Source organism: Bubalus kerabau, chromosome 1 (genome assembly GCF_029407905.1).
Source record: "Bubalus kerabau isolate K-KA32 ecotype Philippines breed swamp buffalo chromosome 1, PCC_UOA_SB_1v2, whole genome shotgun sequence".
In the NCBI taxonomy this organism is placed as follows: domain Eukaryota; kingdom Metazoa; phylum Chordata; class Mammalia; order Artiodactyla; family Bovidae; genus Bubalus; species Bubalus kerabau.
Window position 1 is genome coordinate 223007469 of NC_073624.1, and position 25539 is coordinate 223033007.

Consider the following 25539-nt stretch of genomic DNA (forward strand, 5'->3'; position numbering starts at 1 on the left):
ATCATCATCACTGCATTTCCCACGTTATATCCATTTAAACTTCATAGCAACCTCATGAAGTAGATTAGAAATGAAACTCGCCCTATTTTTAAAAGATGAGGAATCCAAAGCTTAAACATTAAGGCCCTTTACCAAGGACCAGATCTGGGAGGAGGCAGAAGGCTTAGAACTGAGTTGGAGAAAGCTGTGCTAGGTTATAGGAGTTTGACATTAGAAACAATGGAGCCCATCAACGGTTTATAGTCACCATTATCAGAACATTCCAACCGTGGAAGCATTCCTGAACATACCTTGTGTCATACACATGAACTGTGTCACTGTGTTCTCTCCCAGCGACCAAGTGAGGCGTGAAGCCATTGTAGTTTTCAACAGAGGACTGACTTGAGCGGCGCTGAATTGGCAGACAGAAGCTAGTGGGGGCAGGTGGGACGTAGCTGAACCCAGAGAGTCTAGTCTGGGAGCCCTGTTAAGACGCAGTTGCTTTAGTCAGATGCCCTGTTGAGAAGCGTGATGGTGAAAGTGATCATTATCCAAACCCTATATTTTTATATTGGTCTACAATTTACAAGTGCTTTCATATATAAATAGCTTGTTGATTCATATACACAAGGGACTTTTGTGACAAGAGGGTAAGTCTACAGACTTGGCTCATTTGGCAGGGGAAATATAAGAGCATGGAATTCACTTCCTGCACAAAGGAGCTGATGTTGAAAGTAGTGGTGTTACAAGCAACTTGTAAATATGCAGACATGGTGATTCTAGCTGAGACTCAGAACCAAATCTTTCCCCCTTCGCCAGGTAAAACCTTGACTATCTGCTTTAACACTTTCAGACTAGAAACCTGATACAGTTCTAGGTAGAATGGAAAACTATAAGTAATATCAGGAAATTCATCTAGATCTCAGGAAATGAAAATAGTCTTATGTGGACCAGAAACAGGACAAGGCATCAGTGGCAGAATCTCCTTGCTACAGGTGTTGCTTAGCAATAAAAAAGCAAATTCCCTTCTTTATTGGGCTGTTCCACAGTCAGGCTTCACAGACGTACCCATCTCTTTCAGAGGAGGAGTTTTTTTTTATGAAATTAGACTTTTAGCTGTAGAAAATGAAAGAAAAATACGTTTCTGGTGATAAAATCAGTTAATATAGTATTCAGTAAAGGCTCAGTTTCAAAACCAGTACTTAAAGTCAAATCTCTTTTTTCTCCTACAAAATAGAAGTATCCAGGAGAAACAGTGCAAACATTTATAGAATTGTATGGGAAAAAAAAATCTGTATAAATAGCACTAAATGCTAGGGAGGTATGTCTGTGCAAACTGCCACCACTGTCCAATTTCTCTCTAGTTTCTAGTAATGAATAGTTTCCTTTTTCCAACAGGTGATTTAGGGAAGCCCCTAATATTTTCTTAACAATACTGAATGACCTTAACTTTTAACTTAACTCGTTGTCAATAGATAACTTTGTATGTTATTATACGTGGGGCTAGCAAATGAATAATGAAGTTTTATGACTAGGTCATGGTGACCTGGGTGTGGATTTCAGATATATGTTTTGGTTAGTTGATTATACAAAAATATGCATATGTGTTTAGAAGCTTACTCAGACCCGATACTCCTGGCCCTGCGTGTTTCTTGGATTTTGAGTATAAGTGATAATATAAACAGCTATATACATGGATGTAAGTAGTGCATTTTTATTTCTGTTCATGCCACATGTCTGGCTTAATACAAGCCACGTGTCTGATGTGATGGGACTTAAATACTTTGAGCCTAAAGTGCTGAATTTCCTGACTGAGATCTACTCATTTAAAAAATTAGATCTATTTTGGGCTGTGTTTGCAAATGTATTAAAGCTGTCAGGAGTTTTTATATTTGCACTGGAGAAAATGCTAATGATCACAGTGGTTTAAGCAGCAGCCAAGGATAAAAGTTGTAACTAAGAGGGATTACCATAACCTGGATTTGCAGAACAAGGATTCAAATGTGCAAAGGTTCATATTTTTGAAGGGAAGCCGTTTTGGTTGGTTGGTTGGTTATTGGTTTCTTTTCGGCAAAATGGGAATTGTAAAGAGTGTCATATCATGAAATAGCAAAATAGCCTAACACTGGAGATTTCTGAAACTTTGGTAGATGAAACTCTGAGTAAAAAAGTCTCTCTTTGGACTCCAGACTCCTAGGTCTGGCTCCCACCAGACGAGGTGTCTGAAGGTGAGACGGGTGTAGGAAGTCCGTTGTCTGTCATTTACTGTTTCTCTCATTTGTGCCATTTCTTTTGCTTCCTCTCAGTGTTGCTAGCAACCACAAGCAGAATTTGATGACAGTGGCAAACCTCGGCGTGGTGTTTGGACCCACCCTGCTGCGTCCTCAGGAAGAAACTGTAGCAGCCATAATGGATATCAAGTTTCAGAACATAGTCATTGAGATCCTAATAGAAAATCATGAAAAGGTAATATATTGTTTGTCATTGCAAGTGGAGAATTTACCTGGGGAGAGCTGAGTGAGAACTGGCCTACAGAGTTGGCTCAGGTTTGCGTTGCTGGTGGCTCTTGCCCTGCGGTGGTGCTGACGAAGCTGCTGATGGTGGTGCTGATGCTGGTGGTGATAGTCATCTTGGGATGGCAGACAACGGTGGCGGTTGTGGCGGTGGTAGCAGTGGGCAGCATAGTGAGCGTTTCTTTGGTAATAGGAACTGTGCTAAGCACTTTATATATGTTGTCCTTTTAACCTCACAACTATCTGATGAAGGAGGTACTACTTGGAGCCTCATTTTGAGAATGCCTTTTAGACATTTTTTTACTTTTTTTTCTTTTCTATGAATTTTTGAGTTTTTAAATATTAGGGATAGTAAATGATTTTCATGTGCATTGCAAATATTTTTCCTAATATAGTTTCCTTATATTTTTATAAATGCTGTATTGTTTTACACTGTGTATGTGGGTGGGTGCATGCTTAGTTTTCTTCCTTTAGGGCACTGAAGTTTCTAGTCTGTCTTAAGAGGGTTGCCCTCACCCCTGCCTAATGATGTATGTCAACACAGCTGCCCTTAAAAACTGGGCTAAGGGGGCAGAAAGCAGCATGCACCCATCGGTCCCACCTCAGTTTCTGGTAGCAAATCCCTATGAATCTTCTCAGCGTCTGCAAGGCCCCCTAGGGCACCATTTGACAGTCCAAGGTGCTGAGATATAACGAAATCCTAAATAAAACCTTTACCTAGAATGGTGAATTAATTGTGCTAGATTACCTGCCAAATGAATCTAGCGTCTGACCACTAACCACCTGCACTAACAACACAAGACCAAAAGTCATCACAGCTCTTGTCTGGGTTTACAGAGGAACCTCCTCATTTGTTTCCTTGCTTCCACCATTGGCCTGTCTGTTCTGATGTCAGCCCCCAGAATGAGATGTTTTTAGTGTTAGATCACATCATTCAGTGGTCTGCTAAGAACGGTCCAGTGTCTTCACATTTCAGAGTGAAACTCAGAGCCCTTATAGGAGCCTGTAATGTCCTCCACGGTCTGTGCTCTCCCCTCTGCTACTGCCTCATGTCATCTCCTACAGCCATCTCCTCCAGCTCCTGCCTACAGCCACTTTGACCGCCTCACGGTTCCTTGCCCACGGCACACACTCACACCTCAAGGCCTCTGCGACTGCTGTTTGTGGTGCCTGGAACACTCTTCCTCCTTTACGCCTGAGTGAGGCCCACCCGTATCTCTCCATGTGAAACTCTGGACAGCCCCACCTCCAGCACTCCCCCTGCCCCTGAGGGTGCTTTCTCTCTCTTCGCAGCACTTAGCACTTTCTAGTATGCTGTATATAATTTACTTGTTGATTACATCTGTTACCTTTCTGACCTCTTCTAGAACATATGTAACATGAAAGCAGACAAATTTGGGCTATTTTGTTCCCATAGTTCTTCAGTACGTGCTTAGTACATGCGTGTTGGGTGAATGATGGTAGCTGGCCTCCAGACTGGCTCCCGGTGACCCTTGTTTCCTGGTATTCAGCCCCTTGTGTGTTCTCTTCCAACTGTGAATAAGGAATCAACACTGATCCCAGTGTGATCAGTAGGAAGTGATAATGAGAAACTGTGACAGTAACAGACTTGACTTTGGAGACCAGTCCTGAGACTTGGTAGCCTTTGCTGTGGTCTGGATTTTCTCACTCTGGGGGAAGCAAGCCACATGTTGTGAGGATGGTCACACAGCCCAGTGGGGAGAAAGTGAGGCTGCCTGCCAACAACCAGACCAGCATGCCAGCCATGTGAGTCTGTTATTTTGGAAGTGACTTCTCCAGCCCTGGTCATGCTTTCAGATGATGTGGCCCCAACCAATACCTGTAGTGCAGCCTCATAAGAGACCACTGAGCTAAGCCTCTCCTGAATTCCTGACCCATTGAAAGTGGGAGAGATATTAAATATTTTAAGCCACTAAGTTGGGGGGAGGGGTAAGTTATTACACAGCATTAGTAACTACTAAAGAACCTCTGAATATAGACTTTCACGGAGTAATTGAGGTATCCTGGAAAATTGTGTAGACAACATAGCCTTTTTCTTAAATGGTTAATAAAGAGATCTGAGGTCAGATAATTTACTTGAAGAAATTATCTTCTCTCTGTCTCAACCTTTGGACTTTGTCCAGCCACTTCCTTCATATATAGTAAGTCAGGTATAGATGATTATGTTCTGTATGATTAAAATGAAATTGTAAAAAGGAAATATAATTGAATATCATGTTTCTAAACAAGTTAATAGCATGATTTCTAAAAGCAAACCGCTTGGATGTAAATCTGTTACCTCTTGTCAGCTGTGTGACCATGAACAGATTACTCAACCTGTCTGTGCTCATAAAAATACTTTCAGTACAGTGTGACTTCTGTGACAAATAACCCTCCCAAAAGTGACTCAGGACAATAGTAGTCTCTGTCTTCCTCACATACCAGTTCACTGTGGGTATTCTGTTGGTTGGATCCTACACAGTGATTCAGCAATCCAGGTTCCTTCTCTCTTGTAGTTCTGCCTTCTGCTCTGCAGATTTTTGCAATCAGCCATTTGGTGAGGGAAATGAGAGGGCATGGAAGATTGGGTAAGATTATGTGGGCCAAACCTAGAAGGTGCTTTCCTTATTCTCTTCCACTTTCCATTGGCCAGAACTCAGTCATGTGGCTACCTCTAACTGCAAGGAAGACTGGGAAAGCCCCTAACCATGCAGAGCAAAGGGAAAGAAGTTTGATGACCAATCAGCCAGTGGGCCACATCCCTTTAGTTGGTTTGTTGTGGGGGTGAGATAAACTGATTTATTAAAGGTCTTAGCCAAGAATCTAACAAGGAATGTCACTAACTGTAAACTATTCTTTTCAGCAGTCTGAACAGATTTCTCTGAAGATAGAGCATAAATACATCTACGAGTATCCCATGTGCCCCCTTGCTCAAAATAATACTTTTTAAACATAATATTTTCTCAAATAAATAACATTAAATATTGAGACAGAGCTCTAAGGAGTAAGTACTTTGGTTATGTTTCATGTCTGAGCTTATAGCAGGCAGCGTCTAGTAGGTTTTGAACTGTAATAATTTTTGGTGTCTTTGGGCCTTCAAAGCCAGGAAACATTAAAAAGTAACATGATAGGAAAAAGATTGGATACTGCTAATAGCATTATTGAGACTTGTGTCAACAAGCGCCATCCCACTTGAGCACCAAATTCAGAAATAGAAATGAAATATGAAATGCAGGGTCAGGCCTGCAAGTATATGGGCAGGAACTGGTGCGAATACTCATCCAATTTTTTGGATTATAAATTATGTTCCTCTCTACTGTGTATCTGGTGAGGCATATGTTAAAAGAGCGTTGCAGTGCTTTATTACATGTTATTTTTCATTAGTTTCTGCCAGAGAGTGGGATGAATCACAGTGAGATTTATGTTCCTGTGGGAGCCGGTGCAGGAGTGTCAGTGGAAACATTCTTGGGATGAAGACTCCAGTGGAGTGTGTGTCTCCAGGCCTGAGGGAGCTCTCGTGCCACTTTGATAGAGGTTTTTAACCTGGGGTCTGTGATGGGCCAAAGCTATGTGCAAGACCTGTGTTTGTACATGATTTGGGGGAGAAAGTCTTCAACATTCATCAGGCTTGCCTTTCTGATAAAAACAACTTAGACTAAGGCAGCTTGACTCCTTTTCAAATGTTGCTTCAGGCCTGGTATGGTATAAAGTCAGCAGATGCTGTGTTAGTCTCCTTTGGAAGCCTGTGATGTTCACCTCACGGGAACTCATGCTCTGAGAGCCCTTAGCTTTAGAGACAATGCTTTGGATGAATTTACTGCCAAGGGAATTCAGTTTTAATCATCAACAGACCTTGTTTATGTCCTCAGATAAATATTGTTATCTTTCTTTAAAATTCACCATATGGAGACGTTCAGTTCAGTTCAGTTCAGTCACTCAGTCGTGTCCGACTCTTTGCGACCCCATGAATCACAGCACGCCAGGCCTCCCTGTCCATCACCAACTCCCGGAGTTCACCTAGACTCACGTCCATCGAGTCAGTGATGCCATCCAGCCATCTCATCCTCTGTCGTCCCCTTCTCCTCCTGCCCCCAATCCCTCCCAGCATCAGAGTCTTTTCCAGTGAGTCAACTCTTCACATGAGGTGGCCAAAGTACTGGAGTTTCAGCTTTAGCATCATTCCTTCCATTAACAGTATTTAATGATCATTCCTTTGGTGGTGGTGGTTTAGTCGCTAAGTCGTGTCAATCTCTTGCGACCCCACTGACTGTAGCCTGCCAGGCTCCTTTGTCTACGGGATTCTCTAGGCAAGACTACTGGAGTGGGTTGCCGTTAAGGATCCTTCTCCAGGGGATCTTCCTGACCCAGGGATTGAACCCGGGTCTCCTGCATTGCAGTCAGATCCTCTACCAACTGAGCTATGAGGGAAGCCCTTAGGCTTGGCTATACTTTTCTAGAAACATAAACACACACACAAATCTCTTGAGTGACCACTTTTCTAACTTTGTTATCAGAGTTGCATAAAATCCTGAGATACCAGATGAAGAAGTGCTGTCTAACAGCATCATTTCAATCTGTCCCCCAACAGGCATTTGATAGCATATGTCCTCTTGCTTGAAACAAGCCGTCATACAGGTCTTAAGTGTATGTCCCCCCAGTTAGTGGATAATACCCTCTCCCATGTTGTTATGGGCATTTTATATAGGATGTGTAGTTTGTGCCTTGGAATAAAATTGAGAGGGGCCCAGGAATAAGTATTGGAAGACAGCACAGAGAGAGGGTATAGAAACCCAGGCATGTAGCCTTTTTGGAGCCACTTGGTGGGGGGAACCATAAGATGTGTCTTTCGGTTATTGCTTCATAACAGATCATCTGCAGACCTAGTGACATAAAAGAGCAATAATTTTTTTGCTCACAACTCTGTGTACCAGAACTGTGGGGAGGGCTCGCCTGTGTTCTATATAATATCTGCTGGAGTGGTTTTAGTGCAGCTGGTAGATCCAAGATGGCCTTATTCCACATGTCTGGGACCTTGGTGCCACCTGTTGCTGGGACACCTTGGTCCTCCTCCACTTGTCCTCTTTCTCCACCTGCTCTCTCATCGTTTAGTAGTCTAGGCCAAACTTTCAAAAGGACAAGCACAGAAGCCGCAAGGCCTCAGAAGTTCTAGGCCTAGAATAGAATAGACAAAGTGTCACTTCAACTGGATTCTGTTGGTCAAAGCAACAAGTCCAGCCAGACTGAAGGGGCAGGAAAGAGACCTCCCCACCATGGGAAGAGCAGTGTGCCCACAGATGTGGGAGGAGTTGTGGGCTGCTGTCTGTGCAGACCATCTCCCAGAATGCCTCAGTCCCCATCACTGGCAGGTTCGCATGTAGCTTCGTTTTCTTATTAGTGCTGCAACTCCTCAGCATGTGTATGGAAAATGCTCTTCTGCCTCTCCTCAGTATTGCCATTTTTACGTGGCCAGGGAGCATCCAACATTTGGTAATAGTGGCAGGTTCAGTCCTCACATACCCTTTGTGAGCCTCGGTATGGAGTACTGACTCATTAATGTCTAAAATGGAAAACAGCTTTGTCTTTAAAATTGACATTTAGAAGAGAGGGAGAATTTTCTCCTGACGAGAAAACTCAGTTTCTTTTTCCTTATCAAACATATTTTTTCGTGCATAGGGCCTTGCCTCTCTACTGTCCACCCACCCCACCCCCCCGCTTCCCACTCTCTTGTTGTTTACTGAGGATTAACACTAGACGTTCAGACAAAGGGTTAAAAATTAAAATGAACTCCTGGACTCTTTTATGTTATCTCTGGCACATCTGCACAGCCTCAAGACAGCACCTATTTGTCTAGAAACATCCCCTGCTTAGCATCATTGTCTCATCTCGAGAACTTAACCTGTTCCTTGTTTGTGGGAGCCTTCATGATGTGTTTCTCACAGACATGGTTTGGTCAGATTAAGTTCACTAACTACATACCTTGTTGTGATGCTCCAGAAACTTTGTTGTTCACCTCCTGCACAGCCCTGGGTAGGGGAGCAATGTTTGGAACAATTTGTACCAAATAGATATCCCACAGTAAGTGAAGGCAGAGAGAAAAAAGCCAGAAGATACAGATTATGCATGGGTGTTCACAGTACTTGTTCTTTTTCCATGCTGGTAATACATACTGATTTATTTGCTCAGTTAAAGGTAATGGGTCTTTTTAATGTACATAGTCGAGCAGTAATAAGAATAGTGATATTAATAGCTAACTTTTACTTACAGCTTATTGTTCACAAGACATTGTGGTAAGCAGCCTTATATTTATCATATCATTTACTTTCCATAGCAACATTATAAGGCCAATATTGTTAGCTCTCTTTTATAAATTTTGAACCTGAAGTCCAGAGAGTTGAAGAAACAGCTTGTTAGGAGAGGAACTAAGGTTGAATTTAGGACTCCTTTCACAATCCAAGCTACTAAAATCTATTCTTGTTAATCTCTAATGATGTCATTTATTGAACATCTACTGTTAACCAAAGATAAATGAAACAAGATCTTTTTTCCAATGGCTTTCTTGTTTTCTCAGGATATAACTTACCATAATACAGTTTGCTAAGTGACATTCAATAAAATGACTAAATTATATGGTACCACTGAGGAGAAATAATTTCATTCAGCTTGTACTGGACTCTGACAGATAGGTAGAGGTTTTCTAGGCAGAGTAACAGTGGAGACAGTGGGGACAGCCTTCCAGAAGAACATTAATCAATTATCAACATTAATCAACTCGTATGTATTACAACAACACGGTTGTGAAAGAATCTTGGCTTGTATGTTAGCAAGTGGTCGGAGATGATGCCAGACAGTTGGATTGAGCCCCTCTGTCAGGGGTCTTGAAAGCTATGGGAAAAAGGTTGACGTTTGCTCCAGAAAAATGGGAACTCTCAGGGATTCCAAGTGGAGGTGTAAAATGATTGTATCAGCACTTGAGAAAGACATCCCTGAAGCAGAACCAGATTGTACTTTGGTTGCTGATATCAAAATCACTCATTAGATAAATAACAAAACCATAGAGTTGATCATACTGTTGTAAACTTGGGGCTACATATTTTTAAAGTCTTACTCAGAGACTGTAAGCTTTAACCTATAGCCTTTACTTTATTATAGGCTAGGGTAGGATCCTAATGGCTTTTATTTGAGTTGTCTTGCCAGACTTCCCAAAGGGAAGTACTAGCTCATGGCATCATTTCCCATCAACAGCTGCATACCCTGTACTCAGCATGGTTTATATGAAAGCTAAAGAACAGACTTGAGAGTCTGGCTCTTTTTGTGGTCAGATTTCAGAGTTGAAAGTTCAGAGGGCAAAGACTTTGGCTGTTTCCATGCTTATTTGAGGTAATAATTATTTTAAGTTAAACAGCTCATACCTTGTCACCTTAAGACATTGATCAGGCCCATACTTGGGGTTATAGTGGAAGTTACCAGTATTTATATGCGTCTAGTTAAGATTTCAAAATACTGAATGCTGTCATTGTCCAAGATACCTGAAAGCCCAGAAATTCCGCAATTTCTTACAAAGTTTTTTTTCCATTTCTCTTTTTAAAGGTTACCTTGCCAGTGACTTTGAAAATTTTAAATGTCTAGAAAGAATAACCTTGTCAAGAAACAAACTGCCACCTTTTCAGAGTTTTGGTTAGACGTGAAATCTCAGGTTATGTGTATGTCTTCATCTTCCTGTTACTTTCTGACACATATTTAGTGGGATGGGACTGGCTTGTTCTTGAGCAGTCCATGGTGTTTCTTTTGGCCATAACACTCAAAAAGGTTCCTGCACATGAAGCTGGACATGGGTGTGCACAGGTGCCCTGGCACCTTGTGCTTTTATCAGTACTGCCCCTTTTAATGCCTATTGATGTTTTACAAAGTAAGTTACCGTGATTCTTTTTCCAGTCCATCAATTGGCTTTGGAAGAGGTAGGAGAGTTGAGCTTTGACTTGTTAATTCCCAGAAGTGCCCAAAGATCAGTGCCCCTTTTTCATACCTGTTAACTTTTAATCTTATGGTCAAGGGAAAGAGTAAGCAAATATGGATGGCCTCACTTAACACCTAGTGTAAAAGCAGCAGGTCCTAAACAACCTTGCATTTCCATTAAAATGATAGTGTTTCTTTCAACATTGTCTTGATTTGAGTTGATTTGGGCCACCAAATTGCCTTGATCTGCTTTTAACAAAATATTGGTGGCTTTGAAATCTATTGCGTTCATTGTTGGGGTTTGTACACAAAATGTAGATCAATTAATAGAATACAATTGATTTGAATAGTTTCTGTCAACTGACCAGTGTTGGGCAATTGTATTTCATTTTCTTGGTATTTCAAGCAGCTGTTGATATGCAGAATGGATGATGATGATGGTGATGATGAAGAATATCTAGACACTTTTATTCCATGGAGATAACCCCTGTCCCTATGGCCTGCTTGGGAAGCTAATCTTATGTCTCATGGTCATGGCTTTTTTCATTTGCTCATTGATTTTTTGTTATTGTTGTTGTTGTTACCTTTCCTTACATTGGTCCCTGAGGACATTCTTTTTGCATGCATGCTTAGTCATGTCTGATTCTTTGTGACCCAGCGACCCAATGGTCTGTCACCTGCCAGGTTCCTCTGTCCATGGGATTTCCCAAGCAAGAACACTAAAGTGGGTGCCATTTCTTACTCTAGGGGATCTTCCTGACCCAGGGACCAAACCTGCATCTCCTGTGTCTTCTGCATTGGCAGGTGGATTCTTTACCACTGCGCCACCTTCTTTTTGGTTCTATCCAGTTAGGTTTAGAAATAAGCTGGAAGTACTTATATGCTGGGCCAGAATGGTTCTGTCACAGACCTTTTTTCTATTTGTTGTGTCTAATGCCATGTAAACTGTTCTTCCTTAGTTTCATAGGTTGTGGATCTGAACATGTGTATTCCCGCCCCCCACCCTACCAGTAAAGCCCCAGAAAAACCAAGCATATTTGAACTGTGAAGCTTCTTTAATAGTTCTCAAGTAATGATGGAGCTTTGGTATGTTACACTCTATTCCTCTCTGTCAGCAAAGATAATAGGAAATAGAATCATTTTGGAGATAAGGAAAATCACAGCCTCCCATGGGTTACCCAGGCCAGCTATATAAATGTCCAGTTACTAAATGAAATTGGTTCCTTTTGAAGGACTTTTAATAAAACTCCACAAACTACTTTCCAAATTGTTGTTCTCTGGGCCAAAATGCTGATATCAACAGGACATTGGACTTCCAACTGTCCTTAAAAAACCTCTCTGTGCCTGTAGCCTCTGAATTTGGCTTCTTAACTGTTATATTAAATGAGCCCTGCTAAGACTTGCCTGGCTTTCCAGAAGAAAGGCACTGGATTTATGGCTTGCCGTGCCCTGAGCAATCCGGCTCTACAGCCTGTTGTTAGAAAGAGTGGGCAGTGTGTAAGCTGGTATGTGTAGGCCTAGTCCTCCACCTCCAAAGCAGACACTCTTCAGATTAAATAAGCCCATAACTTGTTATTTTTTATTGCTTGAAACCCTGATGCACCGTGTCTCAGAAAAGTGCTTAGTCTCCTCTCTCTAGAAGCCTTTCTCTTTTGCCTTGTAATCCCAGGCCTCTGTCGTTGATTTATTGTCTCAACTACTTTTCAGTTACAGACCAGAAACTCTTCATCATTACCTAATTTTCCTCCCATAAAAATCACAGCACATAATAAAGAGTAGACCACACACATTATGCAGAGGCTTCTAATCCTTGTAAATTGCAGAAGCATGTAACAGGTGGAATCAGAAAAGGTATAAAAATGTATATGTGACGTGGCTAAGAATAAATCCCACAAGTATCAACGGTCTCCAGTGTTGAGATGGGCCCAAGGGAGGGTCGGGGGGTGGGCAGTGAAATTTGAATTTTGTAGACAAGGGGGAAAGAACAGCAAATTCTAACATTGCTGTAAGCATTTGAGATTGATGTTTTGCAAAGAACAGTAATTAAATTTGCACTTAAAAATTAAATCCTCTGCAGATAATTCATTGTTGAGTCTCCAGTTATTTTCTGTCTTATATTTTTTTTATTGGATGCAATCATGGCTTTTGGGCACTGAGTGTCAAACTGTGTTAGGTGCTTCTGTCCTCACCTCAGTCCCAGGAGTTTTTATAGATGCAGCAGCTGAAGGTCAGAGTTGTATAACTTGTCCAAAGTCACAGAGCTAGTGAGTGACTAAAATCAGATCCATCAGACTTCAGAACTATAATCTTTGCATTTTGTCTTTTGTCTCTCAAATTAATAACAGATATAAAGGCCACAGGTGATTAAGACCCAGACAGTCCAGCTAAGCTGTCTTAAGTCCTAGTCCAACTCTACTCATCCATATGACCTTAAACAAATCAGTTCGTCTCAATGAGTCTCACCTATAATGACAGTGCTTAACTTGACATCTGCTTCTGTCGTGTCCAACTCTTTGCGACCCCATGGACTGTAGCCTGCCAGGCTCCTCTGTCCATGGGATTTTCCAGGCAAGAGTACTGGAGTAGGTTGCCATCTCCTCCTTCAGGGGATCTTCCCGACCCAGGGACTGAACCCACGTCTCCTGTGTCTCCTGCATTGGCAGGTGGGTTCTTTACCAGTAGCGCCACCTGGGAAGCCCCAAGGATAATGGTAAATCCTGAGAGAAATTGAAAATGCTAGTTGCTCAGTTGTGTCCAACTCTCTGCCACCCCACAGACTATAGCCCACCAGGCTCCTCCGTCCATGAAATTCTCCAGGCAAGAATACTGAAGTGGGTAGCCATTCCCTTCTACGGGGTGTCTTCCCTACCCAGGGATTGAACCCTGGTCTCCTGCATTGCAGGCAAATTTTTTACTGTCTGAGCCACCAGGGAAGCCCAAGTCCTGAGATAATCCATGTGAATAACAGCATGATAAACACTCAACAAACTTTGAATATTTCTATTGTCCTTTACACTAACTCTACCTCCTGCCCACTCTTTATCAGGTTCTGTGCTCAGCATTTAATATGCATTAACTTTTCAGTATCTCTGCAGGATAGGTGTTAGATTCCCATTTACGGAAGGAAAACAGCTCAGAGGGGTTAAGGCTTTTGCCCAAGTTGAACCCAAGTCTGTATGGCTCCAATGCCTATTTGCTTTCTCCCCATAAAATGATGGTAAATTCCTTTCCTATATATTTTTTTGGGGGGATGATGTTTAGGTTATTTTTTAAATTAATTTTTATTGGAGTCTAGTTGATTTACATTGTTGTTTCTTCTCAGTTATGCATATATCCACCCTTTTTTAGATTCTTTTCCCATATACCTCATTATAGAGTATTGAGTAACATTCCCTTTGCAATACAGTAGGTTCTTATTAGTTATCTATTTTCTGTATAGTAATATGCATATGCATGTGTCAGTCTCAGTCTCTCCATTCATCCCTACCCCACATTACCATTGGTAACCATAGTTTATATTATGTATCTGTGACTGTTTCTGTTTTGTAAATAAGTTCATTTGTATAATACCACTTTTTTAGATTCCACATATAAGTTGCATCTGTGACATGGCAATGATGCCACTGTCGGTGTTGGTGATGTTAGTCCTGCCCGCTGAGCAGCCAGACCAGGACTTAGCCCAGCTCTGTGTGAGTGCAGAGGCCAAGCCATCCCTGACCATTCTGCCACACAGCTGAAGGGGAAACAGTAGCTTGGTATTTACAGGTCTGCTCATTCCACTTGTAGGAATCTTGAAATTAGGGATACTTGGGAGAGTTATTTAGAATCATATTTTTATTTTATGGTCTTCCCCCTGTTAGCTTCCAGAAGGCTTAGAGCCTTCCTAATAACTTTTATTTCTAAGGCATTCCTAAGTCAGAATTCTTTTGTAAATTTGAACAGAATTAATGGGACACTTGGGGTATGGAATAAACCTTGCCCCTCCTCCCTGCTTTTGTGTTAATTTGGAAAGTCTCTGTGAGATGAGTAGATTGTTCAGCTACCTGGTAGAGCCCCATAAATCCATTGCTCAGAGATTACGTGAGCTCATACTTCCATTGTTCGGCAGAGATGTTGATTCTACTCATCAGAATGAAGGAAACTGCACAGGGTTCTTTTGAAGTCATCCCTTCCAAACAGATTAAGATTGGAATAACAGCAAAAGTGTGAATCATTCGAATTCTCATTAGAATTCCAGCTCACTTTTAGCACACAGGCATCTCTTGGCCTGGCTGAGAAGTTGGCTCAACAGTGAGCAGCCTTTAAACAACTTGTATGTATTCGAGTTTCAGAGTTAAAGGAACAACAGTAGTTTGGGGAATGATTGCCCAGACTCCACAGTGAAAGTTTGTATCTTCTGTTCTGAATTGGTCAGATTTGCAGAAGTGCCCTCGAGCCTTGGAAAAAAACGTGTAATAATAATGATGATAGTCCTGTGTCTGGTGCTCCACATTTCGTAGCAGGCCCACTTGCACATGTGTCCATTTGATCCTGAAAATAGCCCTGTCCAAGTTCCTCAAAAGCCTGGGCCTGGCTTGCACTGAGGCCCATAGAGCTAGACTTCAGAACTATAGCTCTGGCCCATGGAGAAAATCTCCATCTTCTAGAACTGATTCTAGTATGCTCCAATAGCTTTCCTTTTAGAGAGAACAGCTAATAAGCAGAATGTAATTCCCATGTCTCCTCCTATTTATCAGTGTATAAACACAGTTTTGGAGGCAGTTTTCCACTCCTCTGTTTAAATCCATAGTTCTTCCTTATGACCCACTCTTCTTTGTTTCTCTAGCATCTAGTACAGTTTTTAGGAAAGAGGAAATGCTCACTTTTCTGGTGACAGTTGAAATGGAAATGCTGCATATGCATTATCGTTTTTATTGTGGTTGTGCGAGGATCCCATTCTCAGTAGCTCATTAGGAAAAGAAAGACAAAATTTGGAAGCCAGACATAGGAGGTGGGGGCCTATCACTTAGTTTGAATTCACTTTCAGGTATTTTTTGCTTGGAATTGCGGAACATGCTGTACTTAAGGCCAGAGGCAGAAGGGTGTTAAGAGACATCATTATTTGTTGAAATCTGTACTTGTGGGTTTGGGCACCGGCTTTGGTAGTGTAGGTTGGCTGGAGAAGATGAGCTGAATGCGGAGAACTGCTGTGGAGGTGGGGAGGGGAGTTGTTGGAAACTGCAGGTCTAGGGTTCCATCCAAGCCCCTCTCCTGCTGGGCCATGTGGTTCAGGAAATCTCTCCTTGTGGAATGGTCATCCTGCTTGGCTACACCGAGTTGACATAGCACAGTGACTGGCATATGCAAACACTGATATATAAGAGCAAGTGCCAGTGTTATTGGTGCACAGGGTATCACCTAGGAGCAGCCCTGGCTGGATTGGTGGGGCGCAGAACGAAGTGGGAGAAAGCTTCTTAGGTCTGTGCTTAGGTCTTAGCACTGTGGTCCTTGAGCTCAGCAACAACCATAGTTTCTCTTTTCTTTCCTCGAAGATCCTCAGAAGGAGCCTGGTTACGTGTGTAGCACGGGTACTTATTTTTGGGGTTCAAGCTCCCCTGGAAGCTAGGGGGTTTTTGTTGTTTTTTGCTTTAAGTTTCCTTCTTTCCTTACATCCTCACCTGAGATGAACTCAGCTATGTAGTGATTCATTTTATTTTGTGGAAAATTCAGTCCCTTGGGGAAAATATGATAATACTGTTTTCAGACAGCTGTGTTTGGAAGGGAGACTGACTGAACCAGCTGGCTGGCATTATTGGAACCCAAAGACCTGCCAGCTCATGGAGAGCAGCTGTTTTGGCTGAAATTCTTATCATTCTTATGACTTAGCTTCCTATATCTCAGCTTCTGACTTCTGCTTTTTAATGCATGCACGAAAGAGAGAAAACTGTGGGAAAGATTCTCATGTGTCTAGAGCCACCCATAGGTGAGGGGCATGGGGGTGCCACCACTTTCCTCTCATCACTTGTGATTATTGGGAAACAGAAGATCCAGAAGACTCCAGAGTATGAGATGATAATGAATGGGTCAATAAATGTTGATATCTTAATAGAGTGGGTATATTATGCCGCCAAGAAGAATAAGGTTTGAAGATTTTTTTAATGAAGGGGGAAATGTTATAATACAATGTTAGAAGAAACATATAGGATACAAAACTGTAAAAAGAATAGGATTCCAATTATGGAGAAGTGTATTTTAACATTAAGTGAGATAACTCATACAAAGCACTTGAGGTGGTGCCTGAAGTGGTTGATACTCAGTTAATCACAGCTACTAGATGCAGACTGTCTAAACCACAGGAAACATATTGGCCTCAAGCACTGCTGTACCCAGAGTGCTGGTAGAAAGGAGATGCTCAAAAGATCTTTCCAGGCTGAATGAATTAGTGTTGTTGTTATTATATGCACTTAAAAAGAAGTCTAGAAAATCTAGGGACACAGGTTTTCTATGTTATCAACTGTAATTATATTTGTAATTGTGGCAGTTTAGCCTCTCTGCCTTAGTCCTTCATTATAAATGATGAGAACAGTACCTGATGCTCAGGGTCACTCAGAACTGAGTGGGCTACGTGGAAAACACATGCAGCGACTGGTCCTTAGGGAGCCAACGTTGCAGGGTGGTGATTGTAATCATGGTGAGCACCATGTAAGTGGTAGCTGTTATAATAATTCTGTCATACTTGGATCTGTAGGAAAAAAGACAAGCATTGTCATGAATTTTATCTGTCATTTTCTTCTCACCTTTTTTTTTTAAAACCATGGACCTGTTTTGTTTTGTTTTGTTTTGCAATGAAAGCTTAAAACAAAAAAGCTCATGTGAAAATAAAATTCAAATGCTAACAGTGGTTATCTCTAGATAGTGGAATTGGGAGAGTTTTTCTGTTTTCTTCTTGAAGCTTTTCTACATTTTCCAAACAGTTTGTAGTATGTATGTTACTTCTGTCATCAAGAGTTGGGGAAAACAGCCTTTTTTTTTTTTTCAGCTCAAAGATAACACAAAGCTGCTGAAGTATAAAAGATGGTCCAGCTAGAGATGATTGAGGATAAGAAAATGATGCCCTGTTCTGGGCTTCTTTGGTGTCATTTAAATGCATGTTTGACATCTTTAGAAAATTGTGAAGCAGTTTTTAAGAACTGGGAAATAGACCCATGGACAGTGAAGAACAGGAAAGTGATTTTGATTAATCAGTTCTAGATAAAGATGATCAAAAAAAATTTTAAGTCCTTTTCACAGACAGTGGCTACTTTTGTTGTTTTGGGAGAGAACAACAGAAAGAAGATCCATGCAAATGATAACAGAGGGGGTGGGAAGTGGAAGTGGATGGTTCCTGACCCTTGGGGTGTACTTCCAAAGGAGACTGTTTCCTGCCAGCTCCTAGAGATGCTTACAACAGAGTCCTGAACAGATGCTGATGGTCTTTTTCTATCTTTTTCTTGCTGATTCTTAGACCCCACTAGACTTTTTAATCACACAGGTCTGGACTTGTGCTTTCTTCTGGGTTCACATTAGTGTGTAACCTTTTTATGAAACTATTTTGCAGATATTTAACACCGTGCCAGATGCGCCCCTCACCAATGCCCAACTGCACCTGTCTCGGAAGAAGAGCAGTGACTCCAAACCCCCGTCCTGCAGCGAGAGGCCCTTGACGCTCTTCCACACCGTGCAGTCGACAGAGAAACGTGAGTCACTGCCTGGGGTGCCCTGGGGACACCTTGGCCGCATCCCCGCTGCCCAGAGAACTCACCTCTGCCTTTGTGTGTGAGCTGCTGCCTTTTGTGTCCTTGAGGACAGTGTATTGACCATCATGCCCTCCCAGGTTCTGTGGCTGAGTAACCTCAACAGGACAGGAAGCAGGGGTGCTGAGGATGAAAGGCAAGGAGCCGCACTGTCCAGGATCCACTTTCCAGATCTCCTGTGGGCAGATAGCTGAGCCTCTTTTCCTCCAGTCACGCAGTCAAAGCTTAGCTCAGGCACTGCTTCTTCAGCCCCTCTTTGGTTATTGGCTCCGCTAGAACCAGTTTTCCTTCCTTTTCTCAGGTTGTAATTCTATGCTTATTAGCACAAGTCACGCGTACTACTGGAATGGGGCTTTCTCTGTTCGGGGACCTTGTTTGGCTTGCTTCTACTTCCCCTCCACTTCTCCCAGGCCTGGCGCACAGTAGATACTTACTAAGTGTGTGGAATTAATTAATAGATTAAAAAGAGAGCACTACCCTCCTTGCTCCAAATAGCAGAGGGTTCTCACCATGACTGTATCAAATCTTGTTTCCACTTCTGGATTTCTGTGTACTTTGTAGCGGTTGGGTTACTGGGCTCTCAGATCTCCAGTGTGGCTTCTCTTCAGTTCCTGTAATGAGGGAGTTCAGTGGTGGAGGATGGGGGTTGAAGGCCCCAGCACTGCCCACGGGCAGGCAGATCTGGGCTCCTGTACCAGTGACAGCATTTGGGCAAGCCTCCTACTTTCTCTCAGCTTCAGTTTACTTGTGTGTACAGTAGGGTTAATAGGACCTAACTCAGAGTAAAGTGATGGGAATTCAGCAAACTTATGCCATTAAGCAGCTAGCACAGGACGTGGCAAGGGTGATCAGCTGAAAGCTGCTGCCATCATCATTAGTTCCTGTTTAATCACATGCAGGAACCAAGGAGGATAAAAACGTGACCTTGTCTGTAAGGAGCTCAGGACTGAGTAACAGAAGCAGGCAGGTGAATAGCTGACAGTAAGTCGGCAGATGGCTGCTCTCACAGAGACGTGTGTCTTTGGGGAGGCAGGAGAACGTGATGGTTGACAGTGCCCGTGGGCACAGCGGCCTGGGTGAGAGCCTGCTCGACGCTCCCTGGCTGTGCCACGTGGGCCCACTCTCTGCTACTGCGGGGCCTCAGACTCCTCTTCTGCAAGACAGGGATAATGGTTTTCTACCTCACAGGTTTGTTGTGAGGATTAAAGCACTTCAGATGGTGCTCCATAAATGCTGGGGGTGTGAAAGTGATATGATTATTATATAATTATTATATATTTTTATTTAATATATTAATATGTACTGTATGTTTTTTATATATTTATACAAATATGATATGTCTGTTATGTATTATGTGATAATAACAATATTCTCTATGAGTTACAATAAATCAGAAAAAATTGATCCTCTTGGCTTTGAGGAGGGAAGACATTCCATATCTGGATTGGCATCTTTCTCTTTGTTACCAAAAATGTTTTCTATCCCTTTGCCTTCGTGTCATTATTCCTGAGAATAAATCTTCCCCACCTTGGAGGATCACTACTTTTAAAGAGATTGCTGTATCCCATAATGTGGCCACACCTTGGTGCATCCACTTGGGTTGTTTCAGATACCTTGCTTTTATGAATAAAGCCACTATATCGTCCTTATAGCTGAATCTGTTCATATTCATGATTATTTCCTTAAGATAAAGTCCTGGAAGAATCCCTGGGTCAGCAGATAAGTACAGCTTCAGGGCTTTGACCCCATACTGCCATTGGCTTCCCTTCAGACGGTAGCCTGTGTTCCCCTTAAGTATCTGGCTAGGGTCGTTCTCACTGTGGTCTGTCCCAGAGAATACTTGCAACAGGCCTGGCCTCACCCTCATCTGCCACGAACACAGCATCTGGCTGTGGGGTGAGAAGCTTCTCATGTTTCCAGGACAGCCACGGTCACCTAAGGTTTTGTGCTAAGCAGTGTACGTTTGCGGCTCAGGACAGATCAGATGATGTTAGTAAATTCCTCTAAGCTTGAAAAAGTGCCAGGTTGATGCTTAGATGGAAACAGAGGCAGCTATGGATTAAAGCATATTCTAAGAGCATGTAAGAAAGAAGGTGGCGATTAGGAGAAAATCAATTAGATCTCTTCTCAAGATTAATTCTGTCACACGAGGCAGCGAGTGAAAGTTAAGGATGTGTGAAGGCAGACGTGCCTAAGCTGCAGATCAAGCTGTCCCTATCTGAACACAGTGGACAGGAGGCTGTGAGACGGGAAGACAGCGAAGCAGTAGATCTACCCTGGGAGCAGGAGGAAACCCTCCCTGGAAACAGGGCTGAATGCTCGTGTGTGAGGATACTTGCGGGATGCTCAGCTTTCCTCTTTTCCTTGGGAGAAACATTGTTGTTGAAAAGTATATAGGGGTGTATGTATAATATACATTTTAGAGTTTGTTTTGGAACCCCCAGCTCCCCGGGAAATTAGAACAGTACTCAGGCTGGCCTGGAAAGCACCGTAGGAGAAGTGGGTGAGGAAGCCTGGCCAGGAGCTGAAAGGTTCTGCCAGCGCTCACTCCTCCTAGGTGCAGTGCAGCCGCTCACCAGTCACATGAGCAGATGACAGGGCACTATTGCCACACACCAAACCCTCCCCTTTGTCTGATCTGTGGACAAAGATGGAAGACTTTATCAAAGCACATCGCTGTTTACTCTTTGGGATCAAAGTACAGGTGAAGACTCTGTAGGTAATCTGTGAAAAAAAAATCTTATATTTCCATACAGTGATGTTTTTCAGTTTAAGGCCTCTATCCATGCCTAGCTCAGTACTTCCCAAACTTGCAACATTTACATTAAGCCTTCATCTACTCTTTGAGCCACAACCATATAACTTTTCCACAGTTGTTTGTTTGATACATTTCTTTAAATCAGTTTTTAAGAACCTCACTTCTAAAAAAAAAAGAACCTCACTTCTTTACATTGCCTCATCCTATTCAGTAAAATTTCTAAAATATCAGTTTTGTTATCTTACCGTATCAGTCTTTAATATACATGAAAACGTTCAGTTCAGTTGCTCAGTCGTGTCCGACTCTTTGCGACCCCGTGGACTACAGCACGCCAGGCCTCCCTGTCCATCACCAACTCCTGGAGTTTACTCAAAACTCATGTCCATTGAGTCATTGATGCCATCCAACCATCTCATCCTCTGTTGTTCCCTTCTCCTCCCACCTTCAATATTTCCCAGCATCAGGGTCTTTTCCAATGAGTCAGTTCTTCACATCAGGTGGCCAAAGTATTGGAGTTTCAGCTTCAGCATTAGTCGTTCCAATGACTACTCAGGACTGATTTCCTTTAGAATGGACTGGTTGGATCTCCTTGCTGTCCCAGGGACTCTCAAGAGTCTTCTCCAACACTACAATTCAAAAGCATCCATTCTTCAGTGCTCAGCTTTCTTTATGGTCTAGCTCTCACATCAAAACATGACTACTGGAAAAACCATAGCCTTGACTAGACGAACCTTTGTTGGCAAAGTAATGTCTCTGCTTTTTAATATGCTGTCTAGGTTGGTCATAACTTTTCTTCCAAGGAGCAAGCATCAACTCTCTCACTGTTTCCATTGTTTCCCCATCTATTTGCCATGAAATGATGGGACTGGATGCCATGATCTTAGTCTTCTGAATGTTGAGTTTTAAGGCACTTTTTTCACTTTCCTCTTTCACTTTCATCAAGAGACTCTTTAGTTCTTCTTCACTTTCTGCCATAAAGGTGGTGTCATTGGCATATCTGAGGTTATTGATAATTCTCCCCACAATCTTGATTCCAGCTTGTGCTTCATCTAGCCTAGCATTTCTCATGATGTATTCCGCATATAAGTTAAATAAGCAGGTTGACAATATACAGCCTTGGCATACTCCTTTCCCTATTTGGAACCAGTCTGTTAAATACATGGATTTTTAAATATTAAAACATAAGTAACTGTTAAGCTAAAGAATGTTCATCCACATCAAACCTTAGAATTGTCATATGTCCCAACTTTGGAACACGTACCACAGTTTGGAGTCCACAGATCTTGCTCTAAATTTTTGACTGAGATCCTTCCTCTTAACATACGCAAACTCAAGATTCTTCTGTCCAGTCGACTGGAATCAGGTTCAGATGTTGCCTGTTGGTTTTTATATCATTGTGGACACTCACCCATCATCTGTCAGTTTCATGTTGAAAACCTTGGGTGCATTGTGACACCTCTCCAGGTTTGACGTGACCTTACCTTTCTTCAGATTCTTGTTACAGGGATGACGTCTGTGAGGACACACAAACACACCCCACACGGTACCTCCATGTGCCTCCCTTGTGCCTTCAAACGTCATATGTTATTGCCAGAGCTTCATTTCTCTATGTCTGTGTGCCTGCTCTTGTTTATGTTTTTTCTCAATCTCATTGGCACACTTGCAGTTTAATATTTCCTATGGTTGTGGGTCAGCCTTCTCTTCAGCCCCCAGTTGACAAGCTTGATGAGCCCAAAATTCACAAAGTAGGTGCTTTCCATGGGCACATGTTTTCCCCTCACCTCACTGCAGTGTCCCCAGCCTGTGCAGAAGTTGGAGCCCATTTTTTCCTCTTAGATGTGAATCTGTGCCAACACTCTGGTCTCAGATTGTCATGAAAGTATCTGACCTGTTGATGTTCACAGATGCGTGTCTTATTTTCCAGAAGGAGTGGTTCCTTCCATGAGGGTAGACCAGTTGTGTGTCTGGGCACCTCTGTTAAGACGCCTCTGCTTTAATCTGAGAGTAGTTACTGGAGTCTTCTCCAGGTGGCTTTTTCCTTTTCCCAGTGTTACTTCATCTCATCCTTATAATTGCTCATCACCCCGTGAGGAAGGTTCTCATCATCCACATTTTACAAACAAGTAAACTGGGGCTCTAGGGCATCGGCAGAGGAGGAATCTGGACCCAGGCCACGTCCCTTCCCCCTACCATGTTGTCTCCAGAAGGGTGCCTCTGTCACTTCTCGAGCCACAAAAGTGAAAACCTTTCTAGACTGAGTTAAAGAAGCAAGAAAAACTATCTGTCCAGTGCCCAGCATTGCCACGGAAGCAGCTGGACCATTTTGAATGGGTTCCTCACTACGCGCGGTGACAGGCAGCAGCCACACCACGGCCACTCCCCTCCCTCACCCCCATCTCACGGCAACTCTGCAGTGAGCTGTGTGCATTCAGCAGTCGCTTAATATGCTGGGCTGAGGCAATCACTCTTGTTTGTGATCACCTCAGAGGAGATGAAAGGAGGTTTTTCATCTGTGCTGCCAGATGAATGGTAGCAAAGGAGATTACTGTTTAATCTCCAAGTTTCCATGCAGATACATCATACAGCAGAGACTAGACTGGTGTATCTAGGTGAAAGGTACTGACACACAAGCTGTACTTTTTTCACAACTGTAGAAGGTAGAGCCAGAGGATTAGAGGGAACCAAGCACACAGGTCTTATACTTTTTAAGATTTCTTCCAAGAGGTTGCAAGGTAACATTTATCATTTTGTCCCAGCTTTTTAGTACCTACAAAGACATGCCTCTTTTTATTGCACTTCACTTTATTGTGCTTCAAAGATACTACGTTTCCACAGATTAAAGGTTTGTGGCAACCCCATGGTGTCAGATAATGATTAGCATTTTTTAGCAATAAAGTTTTTTTTTAAATTAAGGTATGTACATTGTTGTTTAAGACATAGTGTTATTATATACTTAATAGACAACAATGTAGTATGAACATAACTTTTATATGCACTGGGAAACCAAAATATTCATGTGACTTGCTTTGTTGCGATATTGGCTTTGTTGCAGTGGTCTCAGCCACTTTGTTGCAGCCACAGTGTCTCAGGTCCTCAAATACATTTCTTGGAAGTGTGGTTCTTCAACTTGGGTTGATCATGTGAGGAGCTTGTTGAAAATACAGACGCCTGGTCTCCTCCCCAGTACATTTTGAATCAGGTAATGGCTGGAGCTCAGGCCTCTGTCATTTCAAAAGTGCCCTGGTGATGCTAATGCCGGCAAGGATTAGAGAAGCACTGGCTTGAGGAAGGGAGGGATGGTCTAGATTGCCTGTCTTCTGTCATTAGCAGAGTATCTCTAGATTTTCCTTCAGGGTTTGGGGCGGCCTGGTGGTGGTTGAAAGCTGGGGCTCTGCAGTTGCCACACTTTTCTTCAATGCCATCTCTACCTGCTACCAGCTCTGCAACCTGGAGCTCATTACTTTTTATTTATGAACCTCCATTTGCTCATCGGTAAAATCGATCACTAATAATAACTTCCTTGGAGGGTAATTGCCATGATTAAGTGAGCCAGTGCCTGTAACATACTTGACAGCAAGCCTCGTACATAGTAAGCACCTAATAAATGTTAGCTCCGATTATGATGATTACCGTCAGGAGTCCTACTTTATGTTTGACTAAGAAAATATCCCCTCTCTGGAGCCTGCAGATTCCGAAGGAGAGGCCCATACGTGAGAGTAATGCAGGGTTGCCCTGACCCAGAGAGAGCCCGTTCAATGCTAGAGTGCCAGTGCATCAGCAGCCAAGGTTGTGCAGCCTTGGTGGGTCTGGGAATGGATTCTTGGGCTTTGTTTTACACGGATCTTATTAAATAGCTGCTGAGATTATAGCTTTGATTAATTCTCTTAGTTCAGTTAATTCATCCTGGACCCTTTCCAGGACAGGGCCAGGGAGAGGTTGAGAATTCAGCTCATGTACTTCGCACGTGTGTCTCCCTTGCTGAAAAATAACTGGGACTCTGTACCATTCAGGGGTTTATGTAATGCGTCTCTCGGAGCTGTCGAACCTGTGGCATGTGTCTTTTCTCAGGTAGCCTCTGCAGATCCTGGGCGCGCTAGACACACCTGTTTGTTTTGGCAGACAGTATGTTTATCTAAAGGAATTCCTATTGTCACACAGACTGTAAGGTTTAATGTGGCTCTTGTCTTAATTGTGTGTGGTTACCATGTGTGACTGAGACCTGCATAGTTGATGTGGCCCTTAGAAAGTGATGCCGTGGAAAGCGGGAAAAAATTAAAAATTAAAAAGAACATATTCCAGGCTGCTATCTCTGGCATTATCACTATATGAGCAAAAAAGATATCACAGCATTAGGCATTATGTTATCCTATTTTGTTAAAAGAAAAAAAAAATTTTATATAAGTACCTATTTCTGTGTATAGAAAAACAACTGGACTTTTATGCACCAGAATATATCTGGAGTATTTGTATGCCGTTCTGTGCTTTTAAACTAGAGAGAAATACATATTTATTATGTATTAACTAATTTTTAAGTTATTAAAAACACTCTAATCATACATTTCAT

General features: G+C 42.4%; 1 protein-coding gene across 6 annotated transcripts in view; it reads left to right on the forward strand.

Moving 5' to 3' along the window:
- ARHGAP26 (Rho GTPase activating protein 26) overlaps positions 1-25539 on the forward strand; it is a 467573-nt gene that overhangs the window by 357682 nt on the left and 84352 nt on the right. For all 6 annotated transcript variants that reach the window (XM_055556593.1, XM_055556623.1, XM_055556624.1 and 3 more), the window contains exons 18-19: positions 2286-2445; positions 18022-18160. In XM_055556593.1, coding sequence (XP_055412568.1) covers positions 2286-2445; positions 18022-18160 — 299 coding nt within the window. The remainder of the gene's footprint in view (positions 1-2285; positions 2446-18021; positions 18161-25539) is intronic.